Source organism: Paramormyrops kingsleyae, chromosome 19, assembly GCF_048594095.1.
Source record: "Paramormyrops kingsleyae isolate MSU_618 chromosome 19, PKINGS_0.4, whole genome shotgun sequence".
In the NCBI taxonomy this organism is placed as follows: Eukaryota; Metazoa; Chordata; class Actinopteri; order Osteoglossiformes; family Mormyridae; genus Paramormyrops; species Paramormyrops kingsleyae.
In genome coordinates this window covers 6391845-6417726 of record NC_132815.1, presented here as the reverse complement: position 1 = coordinate 6417726, position 25882 = coordinate 6391845, and the positions used below count along the sequence as shown (strand labels likewise).

The window sequence follows — 25882 nt, the reverse complement described above, 5'->3', positions numbered from 1 at the left end:
TAAATAAAGCATTTCTGTGTAATGACCCTTGTAGCTTTTGTGTCTTATAATTTTTTGTTCAATTGTCATTTTTTTCTTTTTCTCAGCGTGGAAAAAAACATGAATGTAGCAGTTCAGAATAAAAACCACGCAGACTCCTTCACCACTGGCTTCAAGTAACATGGAAGCTTAAAGGAGATCCTTTAAAAAAATTCTACTGCGGTCGGGAATGAACACACACACTCACACAAGCACACGCACAGCTGCCCAGCCTTCGTGACGACTCACACTGAAACACTTTAGTATTTTTCTCAAAGCAGCATGTTTGAAAGTAGTGTATTTTCCGCAGAAATAGATTAATTTCCCATGAAAACATTAAACAGTCGCAATAACAAAAGAAGACAAGATAGACACAGCTCATTTAGGCAGAAGTCATCGATGAAAAAACTTGCATTTTCAAAAGAAGTTTATAGGACCATTGAGTAAACAGTATCTTGTGTTTTCTTACTACTTGAGAGTATTGTAATATTCAAGTGATCCTGCTGTGTGGCTCTGCGATGTGCATTCAGATATCCGATTAATCAATGCATAATACGCAAAAATCACTGCTAATAAAATTCAACCCACTAGCAGGATGTAGCGGATACAGTCTGTTCATCCGGTAATAACTGCAATTAACAGTACTGTCTGTCATGAGGCTGTGGACTGGGCAGGAAACGTACCCCTACAGCTTCTCAGAACCATCGTATCAGATTTTCTTTAAAGGGCTTCGGGGAAAAGAAAAATCCTTTAATGATTTTTTTTTTTTTTTTTAAGTTACAGAGTACAGCCCATCCAGCCTGAAATATTTCTGATCAATAACAATTCATTATTAATAAGGCCATTGCCTCATCTGCAGGAAGTTAGAGTCCATTAAAGTCGTCATCCTGGCTGCCGCTTCCGGCTGTCATCATGCCCCCTAAATAAACTCCATCATCTTCTCCTCAGGCCTTCTCGCCTGACTCTGACAGCCAAGCATTGACCTACATAGGCCAGACAATGGTAATATGCCACTGCATGAAATATCATATTATTCCAGTGAGCAGGCCAGTACAGAGTGCCTTAGAAATACGGCAAATTCAAATGGAGCTCACCCCTGAGAGAGGGCATACCCCTGTGCTCAACTCAGAGTGTGACTGACGACATCTAAGTGGCCCACTTTCTCTTTGGTCTGCTTGAATATATGACACTCCAGGAAGGAAAAGTATTGTATGCTCCTAAATGGCATCGGTGCTAGGGACAAGTCTGACCTTGATCTCTCCTACCGGAACCACGTCCCCTGGGTCCAGTTACAGCCCTGCCATTAAAACCGATCTCATTAAGGGCCGAGCTAAACACTGTCTTCTTAGCACCTCCTTGTGGAATTCTTCCAGTGTAGCCATGACGACGGCGGCATGCCGTACGTGCTGCAGTGGGCTCCCTCGGGAAGGACACTTGCATCTGCAGACGACGCACTTCGGTATGCGACAAGCTGTCACCGCAGAATGTCAGAGCCGGAACTGAGATTTTGTCCCGCGTACAATAAGGGTTTGTGGCCTGGCGGGGGAAATACAGAGGGGGGCCTTTGTGTGGTTTTGGCAGGCATGACTTTGCAGAGAGGCAGACAATAGGAAATGTATAATACATAATTACAAAATTAATAAATGCATATTTCTAAAGGCAACCCAAGCCTTACAAGAAATTCAGCAGCACAAAGAGAGGCTAAGGATATGTATTTACATTACATAAACACAAAAAATAAAACAGATACATGCATCATGAAGATCCCCGGTGCAGCAGTCAGTCACACTTTAACTCTCTTGCCGAGCTCCTCGTCCCAGTCCACCTCCAGCTCAGCATCATCTATCGCTGAGCAGCTGAACATGGACTGGCCCGAGAAGACTGCCTTCGACGTGCTCGGCCCGAACTCGAAACACTTCCTCTTCCTGGGGTTCCCAGCAGGCTCCTCTGCGGAGCTGCCTTGCCCACTCTTTCCGGCAGGCGTGGTGCCCCTGGCTGCCGGCTTGGTTCGCTTGTCCGCTGAGGCCGTGAAGGAGAAGAGGGACAGTTTGGCCAGGGTGCAGCTGGAGACTGTCCGAGGGGGGTCTGGGCGAGGGGGCCCGGCCTCCGGGGCTGTGATGTCACCCGTCTCCATGCTGCTCAGGCGCTGGAGCAGTCTCTGTCGCTTATGCTCCCGCCCATCCACTCCCTCTGCTGGGTCGGCAGGGCCCTGACCCCTCTCCATGTGGTTATGAGGCCTTTCAGCCAGTCTGTGCTCTTTTCTGAGCTTTGTGCTCGTGCTGCTTCTCTCCGGCCTCCGCGATCCCTCCGCCGCCCCCTCCGGCCTCCGCGATCCCTCCGCCGACCCCTCCGGCCTCCGCGATCCCTCCGCCGCCCCCTCCGGCCTCCGCGTTCCCTCCGCCGCCCCCTCCGGCCTCCGCGATCCCTCCGCCGCTCTCTCTGACTCCCCCGGCCATCTCTCTGTGTGTGGCCGCTCCTTGTCTGCACCCCTGGGGCACCGGTTCACCAGGATTCCTCCTGCTTCTTTTGGTTCCTCTCCTTCCATCTCCAGAAAGTGATCAGGGTCTTTCAGCCTTAAGCCCGAGTCACCTGGATGGTTGTGAAGGCCGGACATGCGAGACAGCTTCTTCCTGGGCCGGAAGTTGAACCCTGAGAGTTTAGTGAGCGGGTCGTCCCCGGGCTCCCCAGTCCCTGGTGCACTGTAGCCACCGAGTGATGGGATCTGCTCTGCATCTCTCTTACTCGTGGCCTGTTTCTTGTCAGCCATGGGGGTGCTGTGGGAGGGCAGGGGCACGTGATCAAATGGCTCCCCACCAGTTTTAGCGTTTGGTCCCGGGGCCCCAGGCCGCAAGGGTGTGGAGGTCAGGGCCTGGAGCCTCCTGCCTCGGAGCTTCTCCGACAGCTTATCCATCACAGACACTGCCCCCTTTGCCGCATCCGGCGGACCAGCTAGCTCGTCTCCTGTGGCCGTCGTCTGCCGCTCGCACCTCTCTGTAGGGCTGCCGGGGGCCCCCGTGGGGACACAGGACAGAGCTGCCGAAATCGGCGAGAGCTGTATCGGAGCGTCAGCCTCCACCGGGCCGGACAGCGAGTGGAACCACTCCAGAGCGGGATCTGAGCCGTTCAGAGTCGGTGGAAGAGAATGGGCATCCTGGGCAGCGCCAGAACTCGTGCTGTGACAGGGCTGATCTTCTGAAGGATGCGCTGGACCCTCTGCTTGGCCACTGGAGGTCCTGCATCTTTTAATCAACCTACAAGAGCAACAAGCAGGAATCAGCTATAGCAGTTCACATTTAATATTATCACAAATATGTATTCTGGTATAGTGTGCAAACTGCCACATTTAAAATGGGTTAAACTGTGTCTATATTAATATTATTATGCCATTTTTATGCCAAAATGCTCCAAAATGAGGCCCCAGAGAATGCCCCGTCTCGCCATGTTTAGGTCGCCTTACTGTGACAGCCTCCCCAGCTCCTTCCTGAGAAGATGCTGCAATCCCAGTGCTTCCAGTATGACTTTGCACTGTTGCCGGTACTGCTCGCGGGGATCGTCGGGGAACGAGGTGTGCAGCGCGTTCACTTCACCCAGAAGGGCGCCCCCCTGAGGAGCAAGGACACAATCAGTAGGGAAGCATGACGTTACCCTCGGCGAAGCGGATCGCCGAGAGCGACGGATGCCCTACCTGCATGGAGCACTCCATGACGGAGACGACCACGACCGCATCCTCCACCGTGACGGTCCCCCGGAACATCAGCCGGGCATGTGCTGGACGTTGAGCAGGAAACAGAAGGAAAAGCGATGTCATTATCCCTATAAGGGATTATGAACCGCATTCAAGTTCATACAGATATTTGTATGACGAGGTCAGGCAGGGTTCATTTAGGGTCAGTTTAACGTTGTGGGCCACTCTGCATTTTCACCACACGCTGCCTCACGGGCAGGCGGCATTGCCGATGGCCCCCACCTCCCCGCCCACAAGGAAACACCAGCACTCAGACCTTAAGGCTACTCAAAAGCCGCTAATTACAACATTCAGGGGCACTGGGGCATAAACAGCCAGTCATTTGCGCACTGGTAATATTTAGTTACCAGTACTCTCATCTGCTATTTGTTTGCTGTGGTAGAGTTTTCTTTCACCGTTATTTGTTTGAACTTATTGCTGAATTTGTTACACTTCATGCTGATGTTACCGCTAACTGACGGGCCGCGGAAGTCATGTGACTATGCATCTCACTGAACCGAGGACACATGACAATAATGTGATCTATTTTCTAATCTATTTTCCCCATAGACCTAGGCTCATTATTTTATGTACAGATATACTATATTGTCTTGATTGTCCTTGTTTTTTTTTTTCCATGCGACACCTAAAGTATATTCTTTGTATGTAAAAGTAACATAAATGATTGGCAATAGATAAATGATTGATATCATTTGATATCATTGCCCTCATCTCCAATGATGCTGATACTACTACTAATAACAACAACAACAAGGGTGACGATGATGTCGCATTTAAGCATGCAGGCCTGCCTTCGGCCAGGCGTCCGAGGCTCTCCAGCATGCGCACGGTGGTGCGGGCGGCGCTGCGGCCCTCGCTCTGCCTCTGCATTTGGTAGTAGCGCGCCAGCACCGAGCTCGCCTCATCCGTCATGCGCGGCTGCAGCCCCTTGGCCAGGCAGAAGTAGGCCTTCATCTTCTCTAGGCTCCACAGGGAGTCGGCTGGGCCGTCGGTGCCAGGAGCTGTGGGTGGTGTTCACATGCACGCACACACACACGCGCATGCACACACACGCATGCACACACACGCACACACACACAGTCACTTATCTGGACTAGAGCCCTCATGCAATGCAAATTCCACATGCAAAACCAAAAATCAACACTGATCCCCAGCTTTCCATGAACATGTTCTAATGACCACTGGCAAGTTAGCTGAGAAACCCCCCAAAGTAACCCATCTATCACTCAGCAGACGTCACAGGAAATGCTTCATGCAGGATGCAGACGCTCAGCAAACAGTGACATCGAGGGGCACCTCATTCTGCATACAATCTCACGGTTCACTTTGGATTTTCATGCAAGCGAGACAGCGACATCCTCTGAACTTCACTAGCAACCGAATTACTGAAATGTCCGAGACTTTAACCCAGGACAGACCTTTGTTCTGAAGGATGAAGGAGGAGATGATTCTGTCCCATTCGGGATTCTTGGTGTCCAGCAGGACCAGGACCAAGTCGAAGCGGCTCAGCAGTGGGCTGGCCAGCGCCACGTTCACCGAGACGGGGACGCTGGGGTCGTACTGGCCCTTGGGGTTGGTCGCTGCCAGGATGGTGGTCCTTGTGTTCAGCTTACACACCATGCTGTACGCCAGACAGACAGACCTTCACCTTAGTGCTATAGGTACAGTAAACTGCACGAGGCCCCCAGCCTCTACCGCCCTCGCGACATGCCCCCGTTTGTTTGTTACTGGTATTTTCCACCTGCCCCCCGCCCCTGTATACTTTGGCGTTTCCCATTGTATCTCCCTCCGGTATCCCGGATACCAAATTTGATGCCAACGTCAGACCTATAACGCCCTCTCGTGTGATCATTTCCTCCGCTCTGTCCTGAAACATCAATCCACTGTTTTCTTTCCCTTCAGCTCCTGTTCTCCTTTTGGGCTTTTGTAGGCCAAAGCCAACTCATCCCCAACCACACCCAAAAACAGGAAAGTCTGCCACATGGTCGCAACGTTCAGTCAGTTGTCCTTCTGGGAGACACATTCACAGCTGTGAGCATTATGGAGTTGAGGGCGAGCAGGTGATGTGGTGATGTAATGATGTGCACGGCGCCCCCTGCTGATGTCCTTACCCAGCCTTGGCAACGCTGATGGTCTGCTGCTCCATGGCCTCGTGGATGCTGGTGCGGTCCTGCTCCTTGATGCTGTTGAACTCGTCGATGCAACAGAGTCCCCCGTCGGACAGCACCAGCGCCCCAGCCTCCAGATGCCACTCCCCGGAATCTTTCACCGCTGCCACCGTTAGCCCTGGGGGGGGCGGGGGGGGCGATGTCACAGATAGGGTGGCACATGACTGCACCAAAAGGTTGCCAAAGCGAGACTCTACCTTCATACCCTTGAGCCGAAGTACCTCATTGCTCCAATATCGCAAGCAGACATATATCATAAGGTAGAATCTGAACATCCTGAATTGACACAGAGGACTGTCTGTGTCATCTGCAACCCAGAATGCACCTCTCGCTGGCACAATCTACACCCATCCCAGAATGCACCTCTCGCTGGCACAATCTACACCCATCCCAGAATGCACCTCTCGCTGGCACAATCTACACCCATCCCAGAATGCACCTCTCGCTGGCACAATCTACACCCATCCCAGAATGCACCTCTCGCTGGCACAATCTACACCCATCCCAGAATGCACCTCTCACTGGCACAATCTACACCTATCCCAGCAGGACCCTTTCAAACATACAACCGTAGGCAAATGTATCAGGGTCCAAGGCAGAGTTGACTGGCAAATTAAAAAAAAAACACTAAACAGAACAGCATTGCTTTCAAAAATACCAACAACATACTGTATTCTGCTGGTACAATACCTGGATGATATGATGGTATGAAAAATTAGATACCAGCCAAACCTAGGTAGGGCAGGGAGGTTAGTCTGTTAAGGCTGCCCTGCTGTTGGAATATTTAATAAAGTATCTATTACAGAAATATCCAGCTGTTAATGAGCTCAGTGGTAGCTGTGTTATTCACTTCCTATATTCATAAGTACGTAAAAGAGCTGACTCGTTAACAAGCAGAGGGCTCGGCGTGGGGTTTGTCGGCGCCGGGCAAACCTGCGTTAGTGGAGCCGATGCCGGCGGTGAGAACAGAGCGCGGCGTGATCTTGGCGGCGTATTTCAGGAACTGTGACTTCCCAGTGCCTGGATCACCCACCAGCAGCAGGTGGGACTCGCCTTACGGGGAACAGACCTCCGTTAGCAGGTTTGAACGTTTGGGCTGATTTTACTGCGGAAGCTATTGCCCATTTTGAAACATCCTGTTGGTTTACTAATCCCTCATTATAGTCAAACAGCCAGGTATAAGCATAGCAATAACTAAAATATATTATGGAGATTTTAAATTAAAAATGCTTTTGTTTGATTACCCTACACATCCAGTGAATAATAATTAGTTCTTGGTCATCCTAAAGACCACACTTCTTACTAAAATTTTTATTATTTTAATCTTTGGCCCGCTTCAGCCCTAGGAACAGTAGATTTCTCAGTGAACATACTGACCTCTGACCCTTGTTCCAGAAGCATCTATTCTTTGAACTCCACCTGACAACACCAAGGCAACAGCTAGCTTGACGATATACAGGCCAAACACCTGCGGACACAGGCTCATCAGAATCTGGTTCCTGCCTTCACAAAGACAAAATGCAAGTGAAACATTTTTTATTGTCCAAATGGTCAATATTTCACACATTAAGAGGGTAACATTTTTTGAAAAATGATGGACAAATTTTATTCCAATAGTAAGTGTTCTATTGGATGCAGGTACTGGTAGCAAATGTGCCATTCAGGTCTTTTAACTTTTAAAGATATTAAAGAAGTAGTTGAGAACGTTAAAAGAGGAGTATTTATTACATACCCTCTAAAGGATTGTCCTTGTATTTTTCCCAGAATTCCTCAAACTCCTTCTGAACGTCTTCCAACACCAGTGCTGCGGTGGACTGCTCATTGTTAACCTCGACAAAATTTGCCTGGAGCACTATCTCCAGGTCACAGCGAGAGTCCTGGTACAGCGGCTTCCATCGTTGCCGAACCACGCCATACACCGTGATGTCATCCCCTGTGGGGCACACGAGCAGGCACCGGTGAGGTCATTTCCTGCGGACTGTAACACCAATCAGCCCTGGAGAGCAAGCAAAGCTGGTCTCCATTAGTGCATCCAGACAGTCTGGCAAGAAAGACACTGAGGAGACGAATCTGACTCCAGATGTTTGTAAAATTCTGGCAAAGAATTTCTACTACATAGTGTCGCAAAGAGGAGGTATCCTTAGAAACCTTACAGTACACAAAATGCTTCATAACACCAAAGATTTGACACCCCCACACACTTCAATATTTATCTGGGCCAACTCAAAAGGATTCAAGGAACATGTCCTTAACCTGATTTACAGCTGTCCACAAGGTCGTCCTCTAGGATGACCAGCATGGACCTTGGAATGCTGCCCACGGACAGTCTCTGGGCCTGGGGAGGAAAACAGCAAATACAGGGCATGGAAGGCTGGCACAGACCTCAGCTACCCACAACAGCAGAACCCATTACTGAACTGGCCATGCAATGGAAACTGGCTCTTTGCATCCACCTAGTGTGCAAACTGGGAAATGACAACATGGTTTCTCTCTGTGAATACAAATTTATGCAGAAATTCTGGTTTAGTGATTCCCACTATTGCTTAAACATTTCCGGCCTATACTGCGGGCTTTTCTGCAACTTCTTGATACTTTATATCACTGTTTCTTCTCTTGCTTTGCCACACATTGCATTATACTTACACACAATAAGCAGTATCAAGGCAATAAACAATCAATCATACACCCCAGCACTAGATTACCAAACACGGGCAAAGAGAGATATCTCCTGAAGCCTTTGTTACCTGCTCCTGGATCTTGATCTCCTGGTAGTCCCTGCAGCCAGCGGGGGAGGACAGGCCGTCGGACAGGGAGGTGAACTTGAAGGAGCCGCAGCCCTCCTCGTTGGGGCAGGAGGTGGGCGGCTTGAAGCTGTAGAACTGCTCCAGGTCGGCCTGGACGGAGAACACGTACTTGCACTGGTTGCACATGTAGTCCCTCTCGAACTCCAGCACTTTGGTGTTGCTGGTGCGGATGACGGTGCCAGTCACGGACAGGAAGTGGCCCACGTCACGTGACCTGGGGATGTGATCCCGTGTCAGCTCAGGGCAAACCGGCAGACCTAAGATGGAGGCCACATCAACACTGATGGTCAATGATTATGTAGCAGAATCGACAAAAGCATCAATAGCATACTGCCGCTGTAACTCCGAATGACCACTGGGTGGTACTCTTTTCTCATTTTTCTCATTGTTCAATATGACACTTGTCATGATCTCGTACACCATCTTGGAACACACTAAGATACTGACATTTAGCTGTTAGTTTATTAATATTTATCCGTTATGATAAACTAAAAGTTATACTAAACGTCTAATGACCTGACATATGCGTTAAGAATAGCATTCTGAGGACAGATCATGTCATTTTCCATCCATCTTCCAGCTTCAAATACAATACAAGCTCGAAAGGGGCCTGGAGCCAACAACCCCATGGTACGAGTGAGGGCTACACCATGGACCAAATGCCAGTCCACTGCAGGGCACAAACACATTTAACACAACACAGGCATTTTAATATGGCTTTAACAGTACATGTATTCTTCGTGAAGCATTCGGTACATCATTTTCGGTTGGGGTGGCATGGTGGTGCACTGTTGCTTCACACCTCTGGAACGAGGGTTCAAGTCTCCGCCATGGCTCCATGTGTACGGAGTTTGCATCTTCTCCCTATGCCGTCATGGATTTCCCGCAGCTACTCCAGTTTCCTGAGGTTAATTGGAGTTGCCAAATAGCCCGTAAGTGTGTATGGTGCACAAACGTGCCCTGCAATGGGCAGGCGCCCCACCCTTGGTTGTTCCCTGCCTTGTGCCCGCAGGCTACAGAATAGGCTGTGGACCCCCCATGACCCTGGATAGGACAAGAGGTTTCAGAAGCTCAACATAAAAAAAACATTATGCCAATTTTTGGTGCAATTTAATGGGAAACCAAAGTTGTCGATCAGACCAAGACTTCAGTTAGCTCTGTTATACCGAACTCTGCCTTTTTCCCCCCCCCATACACGTTGACCGACACATTCACATTGGCTAACAGCTGCTCCTAATTGTGTTTGCAGTTTTAATAATTTCAAAACAAATTTTGTTATCCCTGTGGTACCAAAACTGCACCGGACCGTGAACCTGGAATCCAGGTTTGTACCGAACCGTGAATTTTGTGTACTGTTACACTCCAACAATTTACAGATGCCAATTAGTCGAGCAACACATGTGGGACGGAACCGCACATGTGAGAGGAATTCAGAGCGACAAGAGCCCTCGCGGGACTCAAAACCCCAACCCTAGAGTGTGACACTGCAGTGCCACCCACTAAGCCACCACACTGCCACGCACTGCAATATACTATATTTATATTATTAAGTGTCCCTGCCTTGTGCTGTGTGCTTGCTGTGATAGACGCCAGGCTCACTGGTACTCTGTACTGGATAAATGGTTGCGGGAAGTAGATGGATGAATGTGAAAAAATTACTTAATAAAAATAATAACACAGTTGCTCCAGTTGAAACCATGTGATTGGATCACATCCACTCCCAGGGATGAGGAATATGAGTAAAACACAAGGATATTCATCACTGCGTGTTCCGACGCAACAGCCTACAGCAGCAAGCTAAAATCCCAAAGCCCGCTGGGAGATGCAGGCGTTTGGCCAGATTTGATTAAGGCAACAAGCTGTTTTTCCTTAAGAACACAACCAAGGCTGAAGTTGCTTGCCAGCATAGACTTGTTAAATATAAACAGTCTTCATGTTGTGAACGTTTGGGGGGGGGGTAAAAAAAAAGCTACTGTACAAATGGAACGAGACAGCATCTCCACTGGAGCTAGAAACAGATCAGAGATGCGTGCGGAGCTACGATCAGGTCACATGACTGGGGCTCAGCACACTCAGTGTACACACAGGGCTACTCGTGCTGTATTCGCCTGAATCTGATTCCTAACCTGATTTCTACGGCGACAAACTGCAGAGAGCAATGTGAAACCACAAGACATCAGAAAGAGATCAGAATGGTGAGAGACATGGAAGCTGTATTATCCAAAGCTAAAGCCACAAACAGCAGCTCTAATCAGAACTGTGAACCACATCCAACGTCCAGACCAGTGGTCTCCAACCTCATTTAGTGAGAGATACTTTAGCAAAATTAAATAATATAGAGAGTCACTGGGAAGCAACAGTGAAAGTTGATGATGGGGGCCATTGAGGCGTTCTGATCTTCGTCATCAACTACGAGTGTCTGAAAGACTTCTTGATTGTTCTTTACCGGTTGGTGACCACGGGTCTAGATTTGGCTCAAATAATTGGTATCATATAGTGCAGGGGTAGGCAACCCTGATCCTGGACTGCCAGTATTCAGCTGTTTTCCATCCTGCCTGGTCTCCGATTAACCACATCTGATATCAGGCAAATAGTAACTCATCAGGTAGAATAGAAAACCTGCAGGATACTGGCACTCCAGTAACAGGGTGGCCTACCTCAGATACAGTGCATATAGCGACAGTAAAAAGAAGCACTCTAACCTTATCGTCATGGAGATCCCTTAATCAAGGTTCGTAACTCATTCTAACCCATCCTTAATTTGCTGTTCTGCTCTCACTCAGACAAGTTCTTTTCAATTTGGCTCTTTCAGGTGAATTTTATCCCACCTAAAGTCAATACTTTGCCCGTTGAGAGTAGTTGGTAAATCATGCTCTCTCCTTTTGCAATTTATTGCAACTCTTATTTTTGGAGAAAAAATAAATTTAAATGGCAAAATGTGTCTTGGCAGGCAGCCCCAGCCCTCTGTAAAAGTCAGATTCCACTTTGCATTCAGGAGGTACGCTAATTAGCATTCCGCACGCCGCAGCACGGCCCTGCTAAGGCTCAGCCGGGGACTCGGCTCCTTTGTTTTGTGGGCCACACTGACGCGATGCTAATAATGTCCTCAGGCTGTCCTGGGAGACACATAAGGTCACCTTGAAGAGGCTGAGTCCCAAACCCCAGCTCTGCACCATCAGGGTTTAGCTCTGCAGTGCTGGGTAGTGAAATACACCATCCATTCAGATTCCATAATCAAATGTCAGCTACACCACCTAAAAGCAAGATATAAGCAGGACGCCGCTTATTACAGCTGATCATGGCTCCATTCAGGTCCCAGAAACACTTTTCCATGTAACACGGGGTCGACGACCCTCTTCACTTCCAACCCATTCCACCACAGATCAATTTGATACCTCACTCTGCTCCAGCCAAATGTCTCCCAGCTGCACACGAGGAGGACAGACAGTACGAGGCGCTAAGACAGGTCTTGTCGGTGTCCATGGAGATTTCAGTTCTCCCAAAGTCATATTTCTCCAAACTAACTTAGCCATCTCCGTTAGCACAGGGACAGTTAGCCACGGAAAACGTCCACCAAACCTGAACATGCTGCAGACCTCCACAACTAAGACTTGATTCAGCAGCATAGGTTCCAAACGCTGTTCATGGCTGACTCATCTACGTCTCATAGACGATTGACCCCTAATCGGCTTAATTGACGTCTTTTCTCCGTACTGAAGTTGCAATTAAGCAATAACCATTCCGGCCAGCAGAGGCACCTGTGTGCAGCACAGCCACCCACCTGAGATCCTGGCGTGCAGGTTCCGTTTGAGTCGGCACCCAGAGCCCTGGGGGAGGGACTGCAGGACTGCAGTGGCCGCCCTGTGCAGGGCGTGGTCGAAGACAGGCAGGACCTCGCTGGGGAAGGCGATGAAATACTCAGCAACCTCCATGTTGGCTTCAAACAGTGTCATGGCGTTCACCACCACGGGATAGTGTGCGTCCTCCTCAGCCTCCTGCAGGATCTGGACAAGATCACTCCGGTGGTGTTCCATCACAAATGCCTCAAACGCCTGCCCGACGAAGGCAACCTGGTCTGGGTCTATCGACATGGCAGAACTGCAAAAAACGGACATGTCAATCATATGAGCATAACAGGCTTTTTAATACTTACTGTCTGTCACTGCAACAACCGCTACATATGTAAATTAATACTTAGATGTTACTCTAACCTCACATTATTTTATAGTCAAAAATTATATCATGCTTATCCGTACATGGAGTCTACTATCAAAGACTTAACACGAAATGTAATTACAATGTACTGTACACGCTTGAGGAAGTTTACTGTACTGGATAATTAATCAAGGTTACGCCAGGAAGATAAATATACGATAAATAATGAGTTTACTTTTCTCCCCAAGAGAATAAGCATACTGTTTGTGGTTATTTTATTCCATTTTCTTACATTTCCCTTAAGTGACGGTACAAAATTAGATGCAGATTTAATATCCTCCGAGGTTTGGCTGTAGATATTAGTTTTTTGTCTTTCTCGGCAGAAATCACTAAAATAGATGTGCTACAAAACTTTATTAGAAGTTAGAACGGAGACAGTTTTATCGCTGTAATCTTATATATAATTACTGACACCTAATGACAACAAAGGGATTTTGTCAAACCAATTTTAAGGTAATACACATACGCATTACATATGTTCACTTGTTTTCGAAATGTGTACTTAAAATCCACCAAATTTCTTTGTGTTTAAAAAGCAAGTACAGTTTCCCTATTCCCCACAGTATTTAATGTTACCATAAAAGCGTGAAGATAATTGTAATAATCGTAATATGCGCCTAAGAATAATTTACCAAACGACAAATCTCCTTGTGAATAAGGCAGGAAGGTCGAATTACACGTTCGCTCATAGTAGTCAGCAATTACTCACATATATATGCTGTTATACTGTAATTTGTGACCAGCGCTACATCGCTATTGTCACTTCCCGGCCCCAAAAAGACGCATTAATGTCACCTTACCCCAGGAACTTCCAGCAGGTACTAGCAGAAAACGGTCACTCCTGCCTGCTTAGTTGAACGTTATCGATGCATTTTGGCAACCAGAGAATAAACAACACTGCCGCTTTGCATTTTCAAATAACCATATATTTACGCATGTAATGCAACGCGGAAGAAAAACCTTCAGGTCCATTTCGGAATTGCCGCCAGACTGTACTATTCACCTTTTTCTATAAGGGTATCCATATTAAATAAATGAATAATAAATCTAGGATATGTTCGAATAGAATAACATTCTACGAGAAAACAATTACAATATAAATTATTACCACTGTTCATTATTCTCACATCCAGTTTAATCTACAAAACAGGTGAAATTCTTATCACATAAGCATACTACCTTCCCCATTAATGGTACGCTCCCATAAGGTAATATGTGCGCATGTGCGGCCTAATGCCGCGTAATGCGTTACCACGGTACCCGCTGTCCGAAGGAGTAGTGTTGAAGGAAGTCGGCAATGCGTATGTAAGCTACCGATATTATTAAAAGAAAAACTACGCTTACTGCGCTATAATCGATGAGCAATATTATGTAAAAACTTAATTGGAGTAATTTAGTTTATCATAATTTAGTTAATCACAAATGATCGAATGTGCACGCTAGACATTTGTTAACTGGAATGTAAAAAATTACTGCAAATATTACGTACTGAAACACTAAAAATGCCAGAGTAGCAGATGTTAACTAATTTTTGATAAAATGTTACAAGTATGGCAAAACAAGTTACACTTTTCTTTTTATTAATGTAGCGTCAGACTACACTGGCTCGTTTTTTCCAAAGCAAACGACGGCTACAAACTGCCTAAGCGCTTTTAAATGTGGTCTATATCCAGTACTAGCTTTGTGTGTCTTATAAACTGGTGTATATAGTCAATGTGTCCCTTTCTTCATGCAACATTCCGGCTATGCAAACCTATTGAAATATGGATAGATGGATGTATTTCGTAAGTTTTTTCTTTATATATATATATAATACATGTACTTCAGGTATACAAGCAGTTATTATACAGCTGACACAGGGAATGTTTTGCCTGACTCATCGTGACAAAGAATAAATTCCTTATTCAAAATGAACCATGATGTGTTAAATGGCTAAAAAGAAATAAATGAGACATTTCAAATTGTTTTTCAAAATATTTTTTATGTTTTATACCCAAAAAGAATACATCCAATTAGGAGGAAAATCTGATTCTGTTTCTGTATTTCTCAGGAAACAGAATGTATTAATCATGCTTGCTCTCAGAACAATGGAAAAAAACTACCTCTGTAAAGGCAACTTATGTACACTTACTGTCTAGACACATAGGGAACATTATTTTAAGTATTGGCTTCTGACCTGATTTTCAGTATTTTCCCATCAACACATTTACAATTAAAGAATGTACAAGAAATGTTTGCATTAAATATCTGACAAATACACAATACATAGGTAAATGTCACAATTATTTATTTATAGCATACACCAATATAATATAAATATAAAATATACCATTTATTTTAAAATCAGTGAGACATTATTTTAGGATCAGTGTTGAGACAACCATACAAATAGTTTAATCCTACCAAAATGATGCAGAGGTGCAGCTTGTAACAAACTGTCATTACGGTGCCAATCTAAAATAAAGTACGGAGGACAGACGATACTGCATTTAACAAATAATATGTAGCAGCTTATCCACCACTCAGAAGATGCATCAAAGAAAATGCCAAATGTACTTTTGTCACTGTACAAACAAGAAATCCATTCACAGTGAATTAATAAACAGTATGCGACGATGTGTATTTGACTACATCTCTCTCATTTTTTTTTTTCTTTGTTTTCTTTGACATGCTCTTCGGTTCCAAAAAGTCAGAAGCTGAAGTACTGGGCGAACCACTCCTGCCGCTGCGGGTCCGGAGAGGCTACAGGCGAGTCGTCCGTCTCAGGAGGGCTGCACAAAGGGACAGGCCAGAACAACAGCTGTTATGCCAAACGGCTCGGCCTTGGAGGCTGGCGCCCTCTAGTGGTGCCCTCAGTTTGCAGAAGGCGTTCAGTTAAAACTCTGTGGGTGAATCTTTATACGTTTCCCTCAAATGGTTGCTTAGCAAACACCCTTCAGATGCTTTTCAACTCCCAACCTGCTGTCAAATAACCTTTCATCAGCACAGGCAAGATGTTTTGTCTGCGACAGACAGAAGCACCGGCTAAGTCTGACTCTGTCATATTCTAATTGCAATTTTAAACATGGTGTTTTACTATGCATGTATTGTTTGTTTTACTGCTTCAGAGGGCTGGTATCCCCGGGGGGGAGAGCCAGATGTATGGGAGAGCGGATGACTCGGCTAATTTGAGTGGGGTGTACAGTCCGCTATAGCACCCCAGTCGGGCACCCCAGCATTATAGGGACTGAATCCACATAATTATCAGGTTCAATTGCAACATCTCTCACTTTCTTACTCATACTCTATTTATCTGACACGTTTATGCAAAGCGACGTTTGACTGAGACAGCAGGGTCAGCCAGTTCCTGGAGAAATGAGGATTAAGGGCCTCAACAGTGAAATCACACAACCTTCCAATCAAGGTGACAGTGTTCTAACTTGCTGAGCTATACACTACCCCCATGCTGCAGGGGGCGCTACACAGGGAGAGTGGTAGCTCCTATAATCTCGTATAATAACCAGGGCACCTGAATGGACCTGAATAAGGACAGATGCACAAAATCCCAAAATGGGTTTTGCTGCTGTACTGTTGTTAGGTCCATAAACTGAATTGCACTGATAATGACTTGCAGCAATATATCCAAGTAAAAGGTTAGACAAGGATCCAGACCCATTAGAACCATGTTGTCACCACTGTTGATGTTGGTGTTTGGTTTAATCCTAAGGAGAACTAGCTTCTGATGCATTTAATGATATCAGTACTGTGTGAGAGTGTCACAGAGGGTGACACGTCACCTAACGAACTACAAGGGGATAAATTAAGGTCAGTGAGCTAAAGCTTTTCAAAAGGTAGATCCATTCATTTACCACATATGAATATACCTCTGATAAATCCGGACCTATTTCTTTTCCAATGCAGGACATGTTAAGGGTTCATGTGACCATATATATATATATATATTTTTTAAGTCAAAGTAAACAACTGTTGAGACATTTGTAATGTTACTGTTGTCAGCACATCATCTAACTGGGTGGCTGATGATTAGCATATTTATTTCGTTAGCATTTCATTTTGCCTCTCTGGTAGGTCCTGAGGGGGAATGTTCCCCCATTTAAACAAATGGTGGGAGAATCTATTACAATCCTAAATGCCAGATGCGTCTGTTCTTTTTATGCGGCATCGGTTCTGAAAAGGCGCTCACATCCCCGAGGACAGAGAGCGAGAAGAATTATTAGGCTGCCAGTCAGGCTTTTACTTCCCTTTCCAGCTGCTTTATTTCATCACCCCATCCTAAATTTGAGTGCTTTTTTAGAACAGCTATTGGTTTATGTTTCTATATTTGCCGTTATGTTACATGTTTTTCTATTACGGCATTTATGGCAAAGATACTCAGTGCATCAGTGATGATAAATGCAACAAATGTATATAAATGAAATTCAAATTAAAAATAAAAAGAAACTGGTCACCTATGGCCATCATGTTTCTACACAATCATTTATTACTGATTGCTCTTCTAACTAAGAATAATATAATTTATATTTTGGAAGTAGCTGTTGAACCACTGCATTGTCTTGCTCTTGACAGCTCCACTCTGCCTGCCTAAAATATACAAACAGCCCATTTTACAGACACTCTTATAATTATTTACAGGGGCGGGGCTACAGGGGCACTGACCCTAGCTGAAAGCTGATTGGCCCCCGGGGTACCACAGGGGTGTCACTCATAGATTTGAAACATTGTTTAAATCAGTAGTGTGGTTAAAGAAATTAAAAGAACCATAAGCGATTATCTTTATTGTTATTCTGAAATTTCGGTTGGAAATTTGAGCCTCACCAGTGAGTAAAACACATCTCTACTGTGTTACGTTTGTGGTAAGATGTCACAAACTGTATGTGCACATGCTTTTTTATGAATCTTTCAGCATTAACAGCAGCATGTTCGTGAATTCTTATGTTAAGTGCTTCAGACCTGCAACCCCAAAGCTACATCACAGGGATTATCAACAAACACAGAGCGTCCCTAGCAAACTTGATATTTGTCCTTGCTCTGTGTTGACGCACACATGGGCTCCTGGCACTTTGCAGTTTCTTACCACACTGCGTACCTCTGACATTTTACCCATGATCCCCTGAGACTAGCCCCGCCTTCTGTTTGGGGATTCTCTGGAAAAGACAAAACGTTCTACCATCTTTTAGTATCCCAGTCTCAGTACCAGGGGTCATCCTAATATTTTTTTTTAATAACAGAGACCTAATCATTGGCCAATGATATGTTCTGAATCTGTGAGTGATAGTGAACTGGGAACTCCATGAACCAATCAGCTTTCAGCTGGAGCCAGTGACCCCGCCCCTATATATACCCCTTGTCAAGCACATTGATTACTAGATGCTACCTTAATGGAATACTTAGAAATGAACTAATATGACCTTATGATACACTTCACTGTCAGCAAAGTCATACCCGGAGAAGCTTGAAAGAAGGCAAACCCACTTCTTGGATTTCAGCAGATATTCATCACCAGTGTGAGATGAGTCCGATTCGTTGAGGTACTGTGGTAATACGCTTCCTACAAGAGAAGCGGGGGCTGTTCCACAAAACAGGATTTCTCAGGTAGTTGGGCTAACTTAAGCTAGAATGTTTGTCCAGTAGGAATATTCATGACTTCAAGCTCAAGTTAACCCAGCCAACTAAGAAATCTTGCTTTGTGGAACATCCCCTAGGTCACCCTCCACTGTTGCTACACAGTTGTGATGACTCACTTGCCCTGTAGGGGGAGGCGTACCTAAGTGTGAGGAAGCTCGGTGTTCCAAGTCAGACTGTGTGAGGCTGGTGGAGGGAGAGACAATGGAGGATAGGCCGCACCTGGCCTGCTCATTTGCAATCAGCATGCAGAACAGCAAGACAGTGCACCCTGCCCATATTAATTTGCTCCTCCCGTAACCACACTGCCCCACCCATACTTTGAATGCTCAAGCATCCACCCCGTGTGCATCAGCAGCCCAGGAATGGAGTTCAGTGCATGCACGTGTAACAGCATCACACACGCCACCTGGAGGCAAATGTTGGAACTGCGTAAAACACCACAACACAAGCGAAGCAGTGTTGAGGCACAAGTCAACAACTTTATTGGCTGAATGAAGAAAAGGGTGCCACCCACTGAAAGACCCTCACACAAACATAGACACGTTGGCACATGGGGGCAACAAGGGTCAGGGCACAAGGGCATGCATATCAGTTATAGTCTTTGAGTGCAATCCAGTCAACAGATGACAAATCAAGACACAAAATGGCGGACTTAGTGCAATGTGAACAGATCTTTTAAACATGGGGAGCAGAAACCAAGCGTTCAAAAGGAAACAGGGAACAACAATCACCGTCCAGTGCTTTGATATTCCACCACAAAAAAAAGTGTGACACAGGGACAGGACAGGGTAGAAGCAGGACAGAACCGGCATGCATACAGTCAGGAGAGCATGGGGGAGACAACCCTGAGGCACCATGATACCATTTGCATTCCAACGCCATTTTCAAAGCACATTTATGGGGCATTACCATTTGTGTAGAAAAACTGCAATATCCCTTTTTTTCCCCCATCATCTCATAAATAACTGAAAAGACAGCGAGCAGGTATAGGAGTGTTTAAAGATTCAGCACTCCCCATCCCTCTCTCCCAGGACACAATTAAATCCTGAAAGAGCTGCAAACGAACACAACAACAAAAAAAAACAAGCTGCCCTTCGAATGAAATTTCGATTAAGCAGGCAGTCCTAGGGTGAACCTAGCCTGGACCGGGAAAATTACCTTGTAAACGAAAATTCAGGCAGTTTGAGGCTGTAACTCCTGATTTTGTGGCGGTTATCAGGAAAGGGACACAGAACAGTGAGCACAGGTGTCACCTGTCTGCAAAAGGGATACTACAACTGCTTCTACAGAGAGAGAGAGAGTAAAAGACAAGAGCGCTGAAGTGCGGACTGGCCACGGCAGAGCGCCCGCCGCAGGCTCGTGCTTGTCTCCGGTCCTGCCACGTGCGGACGGCAACGTCAGCGGCGAGGTGCGGCTCACCTCATGACTTTCTTGGGCTCTGTCGGAGGGGTCGGTGGGGGCAGAGGTTTGCTCGTGTTGAGCTCAAGGTGGTGAATGGGGGAGTTGGGAATGGGTTCTAGACGGCTGGGCGGCGGGGGGGCACAACCAGGGCCCCCAGCTTCCAGAGCCCTTAGATTTGGCGAACTGCTGAATCTGTTTGCTGATTTGTCATTCTTTCGCTTTTGCTACACAAACAGAACACAGACAGAAGAGCGGATTGGATGTTTAACGCTACGTAGCTTCATCACGTTCAAAAGCTACATCTGCCGAAAAGGTTAGCCTCGTGCAGCCCGGTTACGGACATGTAGTCGCTCCTGGCTACGTGAGATAGATAAATGAGGCACAAGATAATGTATCAACGTTAGAGACTGCTAAGACTTCCGAAAAGTACAAAAGAATGGCTTGGAAAGCAAAATAGACTGGGATGGGCAACAGGTAAGAAACACGGACACAGGAAGACGAGAGATCACACAGAGCCCAGAAGTGGAAGTTCCGCAGCACGGATGAGACACACGCTGATATGGAAGTCATGCAGGCTGGTCCAAACCACTAGAACCAGGCTCCCTGCTTTTACTTGGAAATGGGACATGGTGGATGGTCGCACAGGCTGTCAAGTCGACAGGCTATTAAGTCGACAGAGAGACCTCACTGTTCTCACTGTTCTCACTTTCGCTTCTTCTTACGAGCGACTGTTGTAGCAAAGCCAACATTCTTACTGCAGAGGTCTGAATTCTCAGCCTGCTGGTCGTATCTGGCTACGCGAGAATCTCTGGATGAGAGAACTGGTCTCAGTGTTAATATTCATTGTAAAATTTGGACTCAAAACAATCGATCTCCACAAGGGTTGTTAATAACTAGTGGTGTGTGATGTAGAGCATGGAGATGAAGCCAGAAAGCTCACCCAAAGCAACGTGCCGTGGAAAAGTGAGGAGCTGGCTTACCTTGATGAGGGGGTTGATGACACCAACGTTGGGGCTTGCATTGAACACCTTGTTGAAGTTGGTCTCTCGGTTCACCAGCTCCAACTGGTAGAACTTTTTGTCATCCTGTTCAAAAAAATTTAATAGATTGGAGTGAATTTTGTTTACTGGAGTCACGGCCCATTTCTCGAGGTGAAGGACTGTCCTGCTTTGCAGTTATCTGCCATTAAAGAAGTACGTGCATCAAACATCAAGATAAATGTTTAAAAGTTGCCGTTTCCGAGATAAAAAACAACACAAATAACGTCTAAATATGTCTGATCTGTGAGTCTTATGGTGAATCTCTGTTCCCAGGGCCGTTTACGCAACATTCTGAAAATACACCCTCCATGTTCATTCCAGCTTTTTTTTTTATTCATTTCATTTCCAGTGTGTTGTCATAGTTACGGTGAAATCTGGTCTGAAATGCGTCAATGGAATAAAAAAAAAAACCTCCATGTCCAAAGTGCTTTTCCAATAATGCTTAACGATTCCTATGGTGTGGTGAAGCTCTCTATGGAGAGCAGGGTGTATTGCCTAGGGGAGATGGCATCCCGAAACACTTACCACCAGCTTCTTGACCAGTGCTTCTCTCTCTGCCACCATATCCTTCAGCTCAGCGATCACCTGCAGGTCTTCGGGGCGGCTCTCCCTGTTCCGGAACTTTTCCTCCGTTCCCTCCAAACTGGGTGAGGGAGCAAGCAGAGGTCAGGGAACACAAGCTTGTAGAACTGTAGGGTTTCCAAACTCACCACATGTAACCCTTCCTACCCAAGGGTCTCAGAATACAGAACCACCACCCAACACCAATCAACAGGCTGTTCATTTGGGTTTGGCACAATGAAAATGCGGAGACTCTGAGGTGCTAGAACAGGGTAGGGAAGGTGGTTCTCAGTGATGCAGATGTTTCAAAGATTTCCAGCTCTTTAGCTTCATTCTCCTGCCAACATCATTTAATACCAAAGCTGCAAGATACATGGTGCTGGGACCTAGATTCTCCTACATTTCAGTTTCCCACTAGATCAAATCTCCTGACAGTGTTGGAAACACACAATACAGTCCTTCTTTGACCATAAATTCACTCTGGTGGACACTGGATCATACAGTTAGTCACTGGCCAGAAACCAAATGTGTGTCTGTGTGTTTTTACACAAACATTACATTTAACGCTTTTTCAGAGGTGTCTAAATTTTAAAAAGCATGAATCATTTATGCTCTGTTGTTTTATTTTGTAGTTATTGCAAAAAAAAAGAAAATACTAGGGAACAAATGAATCTTAAATGACTAATTGTACCGTAGTATATTTTAAGAAGCAGAAAAAAATTTATCAAAACAAACAAGGCAGTTTGAGCAAAGCCTTTCCATGCTTTTTGCAGTCTTGGTAGCATTAGAGTAAAACACCAGCTTCTCTCTCAGCAACAGGTGCCACTCAGATGTGATTGGTCCGAGTGTCGGTCTATTGTAAAGGTACCAGGATCACCTTAATTCAGCCGAAACTAGGGGCACTAGCAGCAAGAGAAAACAAGCAGCCGCCAGCACAGTGATGGGGCTCAGGAGGACGGCGCATCTGCCAAAAACCAACAAATAATTGAGCAGCTGCACAGAAATAAATACCCTGTGAAGTTTTAATAGAAGGAAAAGGCGAGGTGGTTGGGGAATGATTTCGGGGATGCTTAGAGAGCACTGTGATTAATTGGGGAGAGGAAGGGGGAGCCGTTCTGAATACAGAATGGTGTCAAACTTCATTAGCAGGCAGAAAATGCGTCCCACAGCGCAGGAAGCATCAGGACATTAGCCGCTAAGCTACCATGTGGCCATCTAAGGCAAACGAGCAGGACTAACCGGTCTTTGGCCAATCTGCAAATGAAAATCATTAACCTTCATGTTGTACGGTTTCAGAAATGCTCTGATGCACACCTGTCACCCCTCTGTGGAAAGCGAGATGATTGCTAGATGATAAACTGGCAAATGACCCATAGCCTCCACAATGAGTGAAGGTGGCTTAATTACACGCTATGGCAGGTTTTCTGGCCAGCCGGGGAAATGCACCGCGACTTGATGGAAAGTGTGACGGAAAGGAGAAAGAAGCCGCAGTTTCCAGACCTGCCACTAGATGGCGCTCACATTCACGCAGGACTAAACTAGGTCATTCCCCAACATCCAAATCTCCGCTCCCAAGGCCCCGTCTGGGGCTTGTACATCAGATGCAGCCAACATGCATGAGAAAGCACAAAAATCAATGACAATTTACATCGGCTCGCGTGGAGTCCTGCCTACAGTCTTGCTGTCAGTGATGAAACGGCGTGATTTTCTTCACTTTGATTGGCCGCTCCGACAGACCCCGCCTTCCAGCGTAAGCCACTCCGGCTTCTCCGTCCGCAGAGGGCCAAGGCCGCGGACGACTCTCCCGTATCCCATAAACCAAGCTGCGGGAAGCCGTCATTGGCACAGGGGCCATGTTCTGCCAGAGTGGCCCGGAGGGGGCCGTGTCTGGGTGCGGGGGGGCCACTGGGCCCTCCTCTAAAGGTCACCTTCCCCGGCCATGTCATCTGCCACCTCAGGCCACCATCCCTCTCTCTCCCTCACCCTCTTTTCTCAGTGTGTCCCTCCATCAGTGCCCCTTCTTGTGAGCAGGGGAGACATTTATATTAACGTACTCTTTTATAGACACACACTTGCAGTATTGTGGGGACATTGCACAATTTCTGGCTCTAGTGCAATCAATGATTCCAAATTTCATCAATCAAAACTAATAACAAGCACATTTTGCATCGTTAGTGCTGGAATATGGGGAGGCATGTTGGTGCAGTGGCTAGCATTGCTAGGACTCGAACCCTGGTCCCGGCTCTATGAGTGTGGAATTTCCATGTTTTGCATGTTGTCATGGGGTTTCCTCCAGTTTCTCTCTACAGTCTAAAAACAGACTAAGGTTGGAACTGCTGAATTGTGTGCCCTTGATGGGTTGGTGACTCCTGGGTTATTCCCTGCGTTGCGCCTGAAGCTTCTGGGATAGGCCCCACAACTCTGCTCTGGACAAGCAGGTAGGGCAGATGAATGGACAGTCTCAGAATTAGTTTATCTGTCACTCCAAACGTCTGTTTTCAGATTATTCTTTTTCCAGATCTGCCCCCACAACATCAGTAATGTCTTCACACAGTGACACGGGTCTCTCTCTCTCACACACACACACACATACACACACACACACGTACAGGATCTGCAGTGCAGAGATCTTGTCCTTCAGAAGCTCCTGGGCCTTGTTGAAGTCCGCCAGCATGTTCTGCGTCTCGCGGTTGTGGCTGGCGTTCATCTCCATCATCTCCCTCTCGTGTTTCTTTATCAGGTCTTGCTCGTGGGCCCTGGAGAAACCAAACGCATAAGATCCAAAATAGCTGCTTCCCACACCCAAACCTGGAGCTGAGCCTCGCTGAAAGGGGCTTGGGATTTGGTGACCGTGCACAATAAGTAACACGTCGCTTTTCACGATTTTCTACAGAACATTAAATTTTCATCCCCCTGTTTTGTTCGTACCTGATACTGTAATCCTTTCCAAGGGAGACATTGATAATTTAACGTGCATCTCAGGGAGGCCATATCATCACCCCTCATACGCGAAAGCGCTTTTCTCTGTTTATTTATTGATTTATTGTCATGCTGGTCAGGGATTTACTCTTGTGGGAATGCACTTAGGTCTGGGTAAGAGCATATGCTCCGCGTCCAGAGAGAGGCCACAGCCCACTCAGACCACACAGAAGGGAGGTACTCTTCCGGAGTAAACCCCCCTCCCCCACCCCCTAAGGGATGGGCTTTATTTATTTATTTGATATTTTTATCTCTGGCCCGAGAATTCCGGAGCATATTACATAATTGGAAATGAAACATGCTCTGGGAAGGACTGAGGTCCTGGCTGATGGTGTACTCCGTTCCTCTCAGACATCTCCGGATTTGAGCCAGTATAATTTCAACAAACGCCACCTGTAACTCTAACAAGAAGCTTCTATCTGCATCAGTCATTAATGCAGCGCCTCAGAAATATTGACTTTGGCTCAATAGAGAACCGACGGCAGATTTTTATCAGCCATGCATGTGCGATTACATTACCAGAGAAATAGTTGGATAAAAGGACAAACAGCGCTGCTTCCAGCAAACTATCAAAAAGGAGTTGAATGGAATCTTCCCAACTACAGAGTGCTTTTGCACGTACATTCTGAGACAATCCGTTGTACAACATGCAGGAATGATTAAATGTCAGGGATTCCTCTAGCGAACATGAATGTACATGTTTGTCTAGTGGCTTTTGACAAAGTGGTTTTCTTGACTTCATCAAGTGACCAAGAGTCATGTGACCAAGAGTCTCCCTGAATGTTTCTGTAGAGGAGACCTAGCTGCCCCCCACCAGACTCAGCCCCCTCCGCTACCTGATCTGCTGGTTGGCTTCACTGCGGACCTTCAGCACCTCCTTGCCCTTGAGCTCCAGCTCCTTGGTCAGGGTGCTGATGTTCTCATTCAGGGAGTGAATCTCATGGTCCAGGTCGGCGATGTGATTCTTCCTGCGGCTCACCTCCTCCTGCAGGTCCGAGATGCGTCCCAGAAGCTTCTTCTCCTGTTCAGAGGAGACACGTACGCACGCAGGGGTGAGCTGAGAACTGTAGGCCAACAGCTGCATATCCTTTCTGTGGAAAAGAAGCCTTTAAGCTTTAATGAGAATGCGGACATTACCGCCCTGCTAACGTTCAACACTCACCAGCCACTAAACTATTTCCGCTTGGCCAGACACAGCAGCATTAGGCAGAGTGTTTCAGATACTGATGCCAGCATGTTTCTCCAGCATTTCTTAGCTTTTGCTCTGCCTGCCTATCTAGTCCTACTCACCTGGTACAATTAAACAAATGGCTACCTTTGATTATA

General features: G+C 46.4%; 2 protein-coding genes and 1 long non-coding RNA gene across 9 annotated transcripts in view; 1 reads left to right on the top strand and 2 right to left on the bottom strand.

Annotated features, from left to right (window-relative positions):
- Positions 1 to 432: 432 nt before the first annotated feature.
- mcm9 (minichromosome maintenance 9 homologous recombination repair factor) lies at positions 433 to 13925 on the bottom strand. Of its 4 annotated transcripts, XM_072702939.1 has the most exons (14): positions 13751 to 13925; positions 12517 to 12833; positions 8676 to 8992; positions 8185 to 8266; positions 7664 to 7864; positions 7309 to 7434; positions 6865 to 6984; positions 5875 to 6049; positions 5182 to 5384; positions 4555 to 4764; positions 3704 to 3786; positions 3476 to 3621; positions 1769 to 3269; positions 433 to 1554 (listed from the first exon to the last, which is right to left on the bottom strand). In XM_072702939.1, the coding sequence occupies exons 2-13, from the start codon at positions 12824 to 12826 to the stop codon at positions 1802 to 1804; spliced, it is 3441 nt and encodes a 1146-aa protein (XP_072559040.1). In that variant the 5' UTR covers positions 12827 to 12833; positions 13751 to 13925; the 3' UTR covers positions 433 to 1554; positions 1769 to 1801. The 4 variants fall into 4 exon arrangements, 3 of the variants coding, with proteins under 3 accessions (XP_072559040.1, XP_023652930.2, XP_072559041.1); XM_023797162.2 differs by having other exon boundaries at positions 433 to 3269; XM_072702940.1 differs by lacking the exons at positions 12517 to 12833; positions 13751 to 13925 and adding an exon at positions 12315 to 12384 and having other exon boundaries at positions 433 to 3269.
- A 271-nt stretch (positions 13926 to 14196) lies between these two features.
- On the top strand, positions 14197 to 16028 carry LOC111836188 (uncharacterized). Its single transcript, XR_002836361.2, has 2 exons — positions 14197 to 14255; positions 15640 to 16028. It is a non-coding gene; the product is annotated as an uncharacterized lncRNA (long non-coding RNA).
- The window catches only part of fam184ab (family with sequence similarity 184 member Ab), a 71819-nt gene continuing 60848 nt past the window's right edge, over positions 14912 to 25882 (bottom strand). For 3 of the 4 annotated variants that reach the window (XM_023797222.2, XM_072702660.1, XM_023797226.2), the window contains exons 13-18: positions 25393 to 25577; positions 24187 to 24333; positions 21542 to 21659; positions 20957 to 21061; positions 19995 to 20200; positions 14912 to 15721 (exon numbers count right to left, since the gene is read on the bottom strand). In XM_023797222.2, the coding sequence (XP_023652990.2) occupies positions 15640 to 15721; positions 19995 to 20200; positions 20957 to 21061; positions 21542 to 21659; positions 24187 to 24333; positions 25393 to 25577 (843 nt within the window). In that variant the 3' untranslated portion in view covers positions 14912 to 15639. The remainder of the gene's footprint in view (positions 15722 to 19994; positions 20201 to 20956; positions 21062 to 21541; positions 21660 to 24186; positions 24334 to 25392; positions 25578 to 25882) is intronic. The other variant, XM_023797224.2, reaches the window with a different exon arrangement.

Coding starts and splice junctions, on each gene's coding strand:
- mcm9 (XM_023797162.2), bottom strand. CDS start 12,826: ATGTCGATAGACCCAGACCAGGTTGCCTTCGTCGGGCAGGCGTTTGAG. Junction 8,267..8,675: donor AGATCAAGATCCAGGAGCAG/GTAACAAAGGCT, acceptor TTTCCTCCCCAG/GCCCAGAGACTGTCCGTGGG. Junction 6,050..6,864: donor CATCGGCTCCACTAACGCAG/GTTTGCCCGGCG, acceptor CGCCCCCCCCAG/GGCTAACGGTGGCAGCGGTG.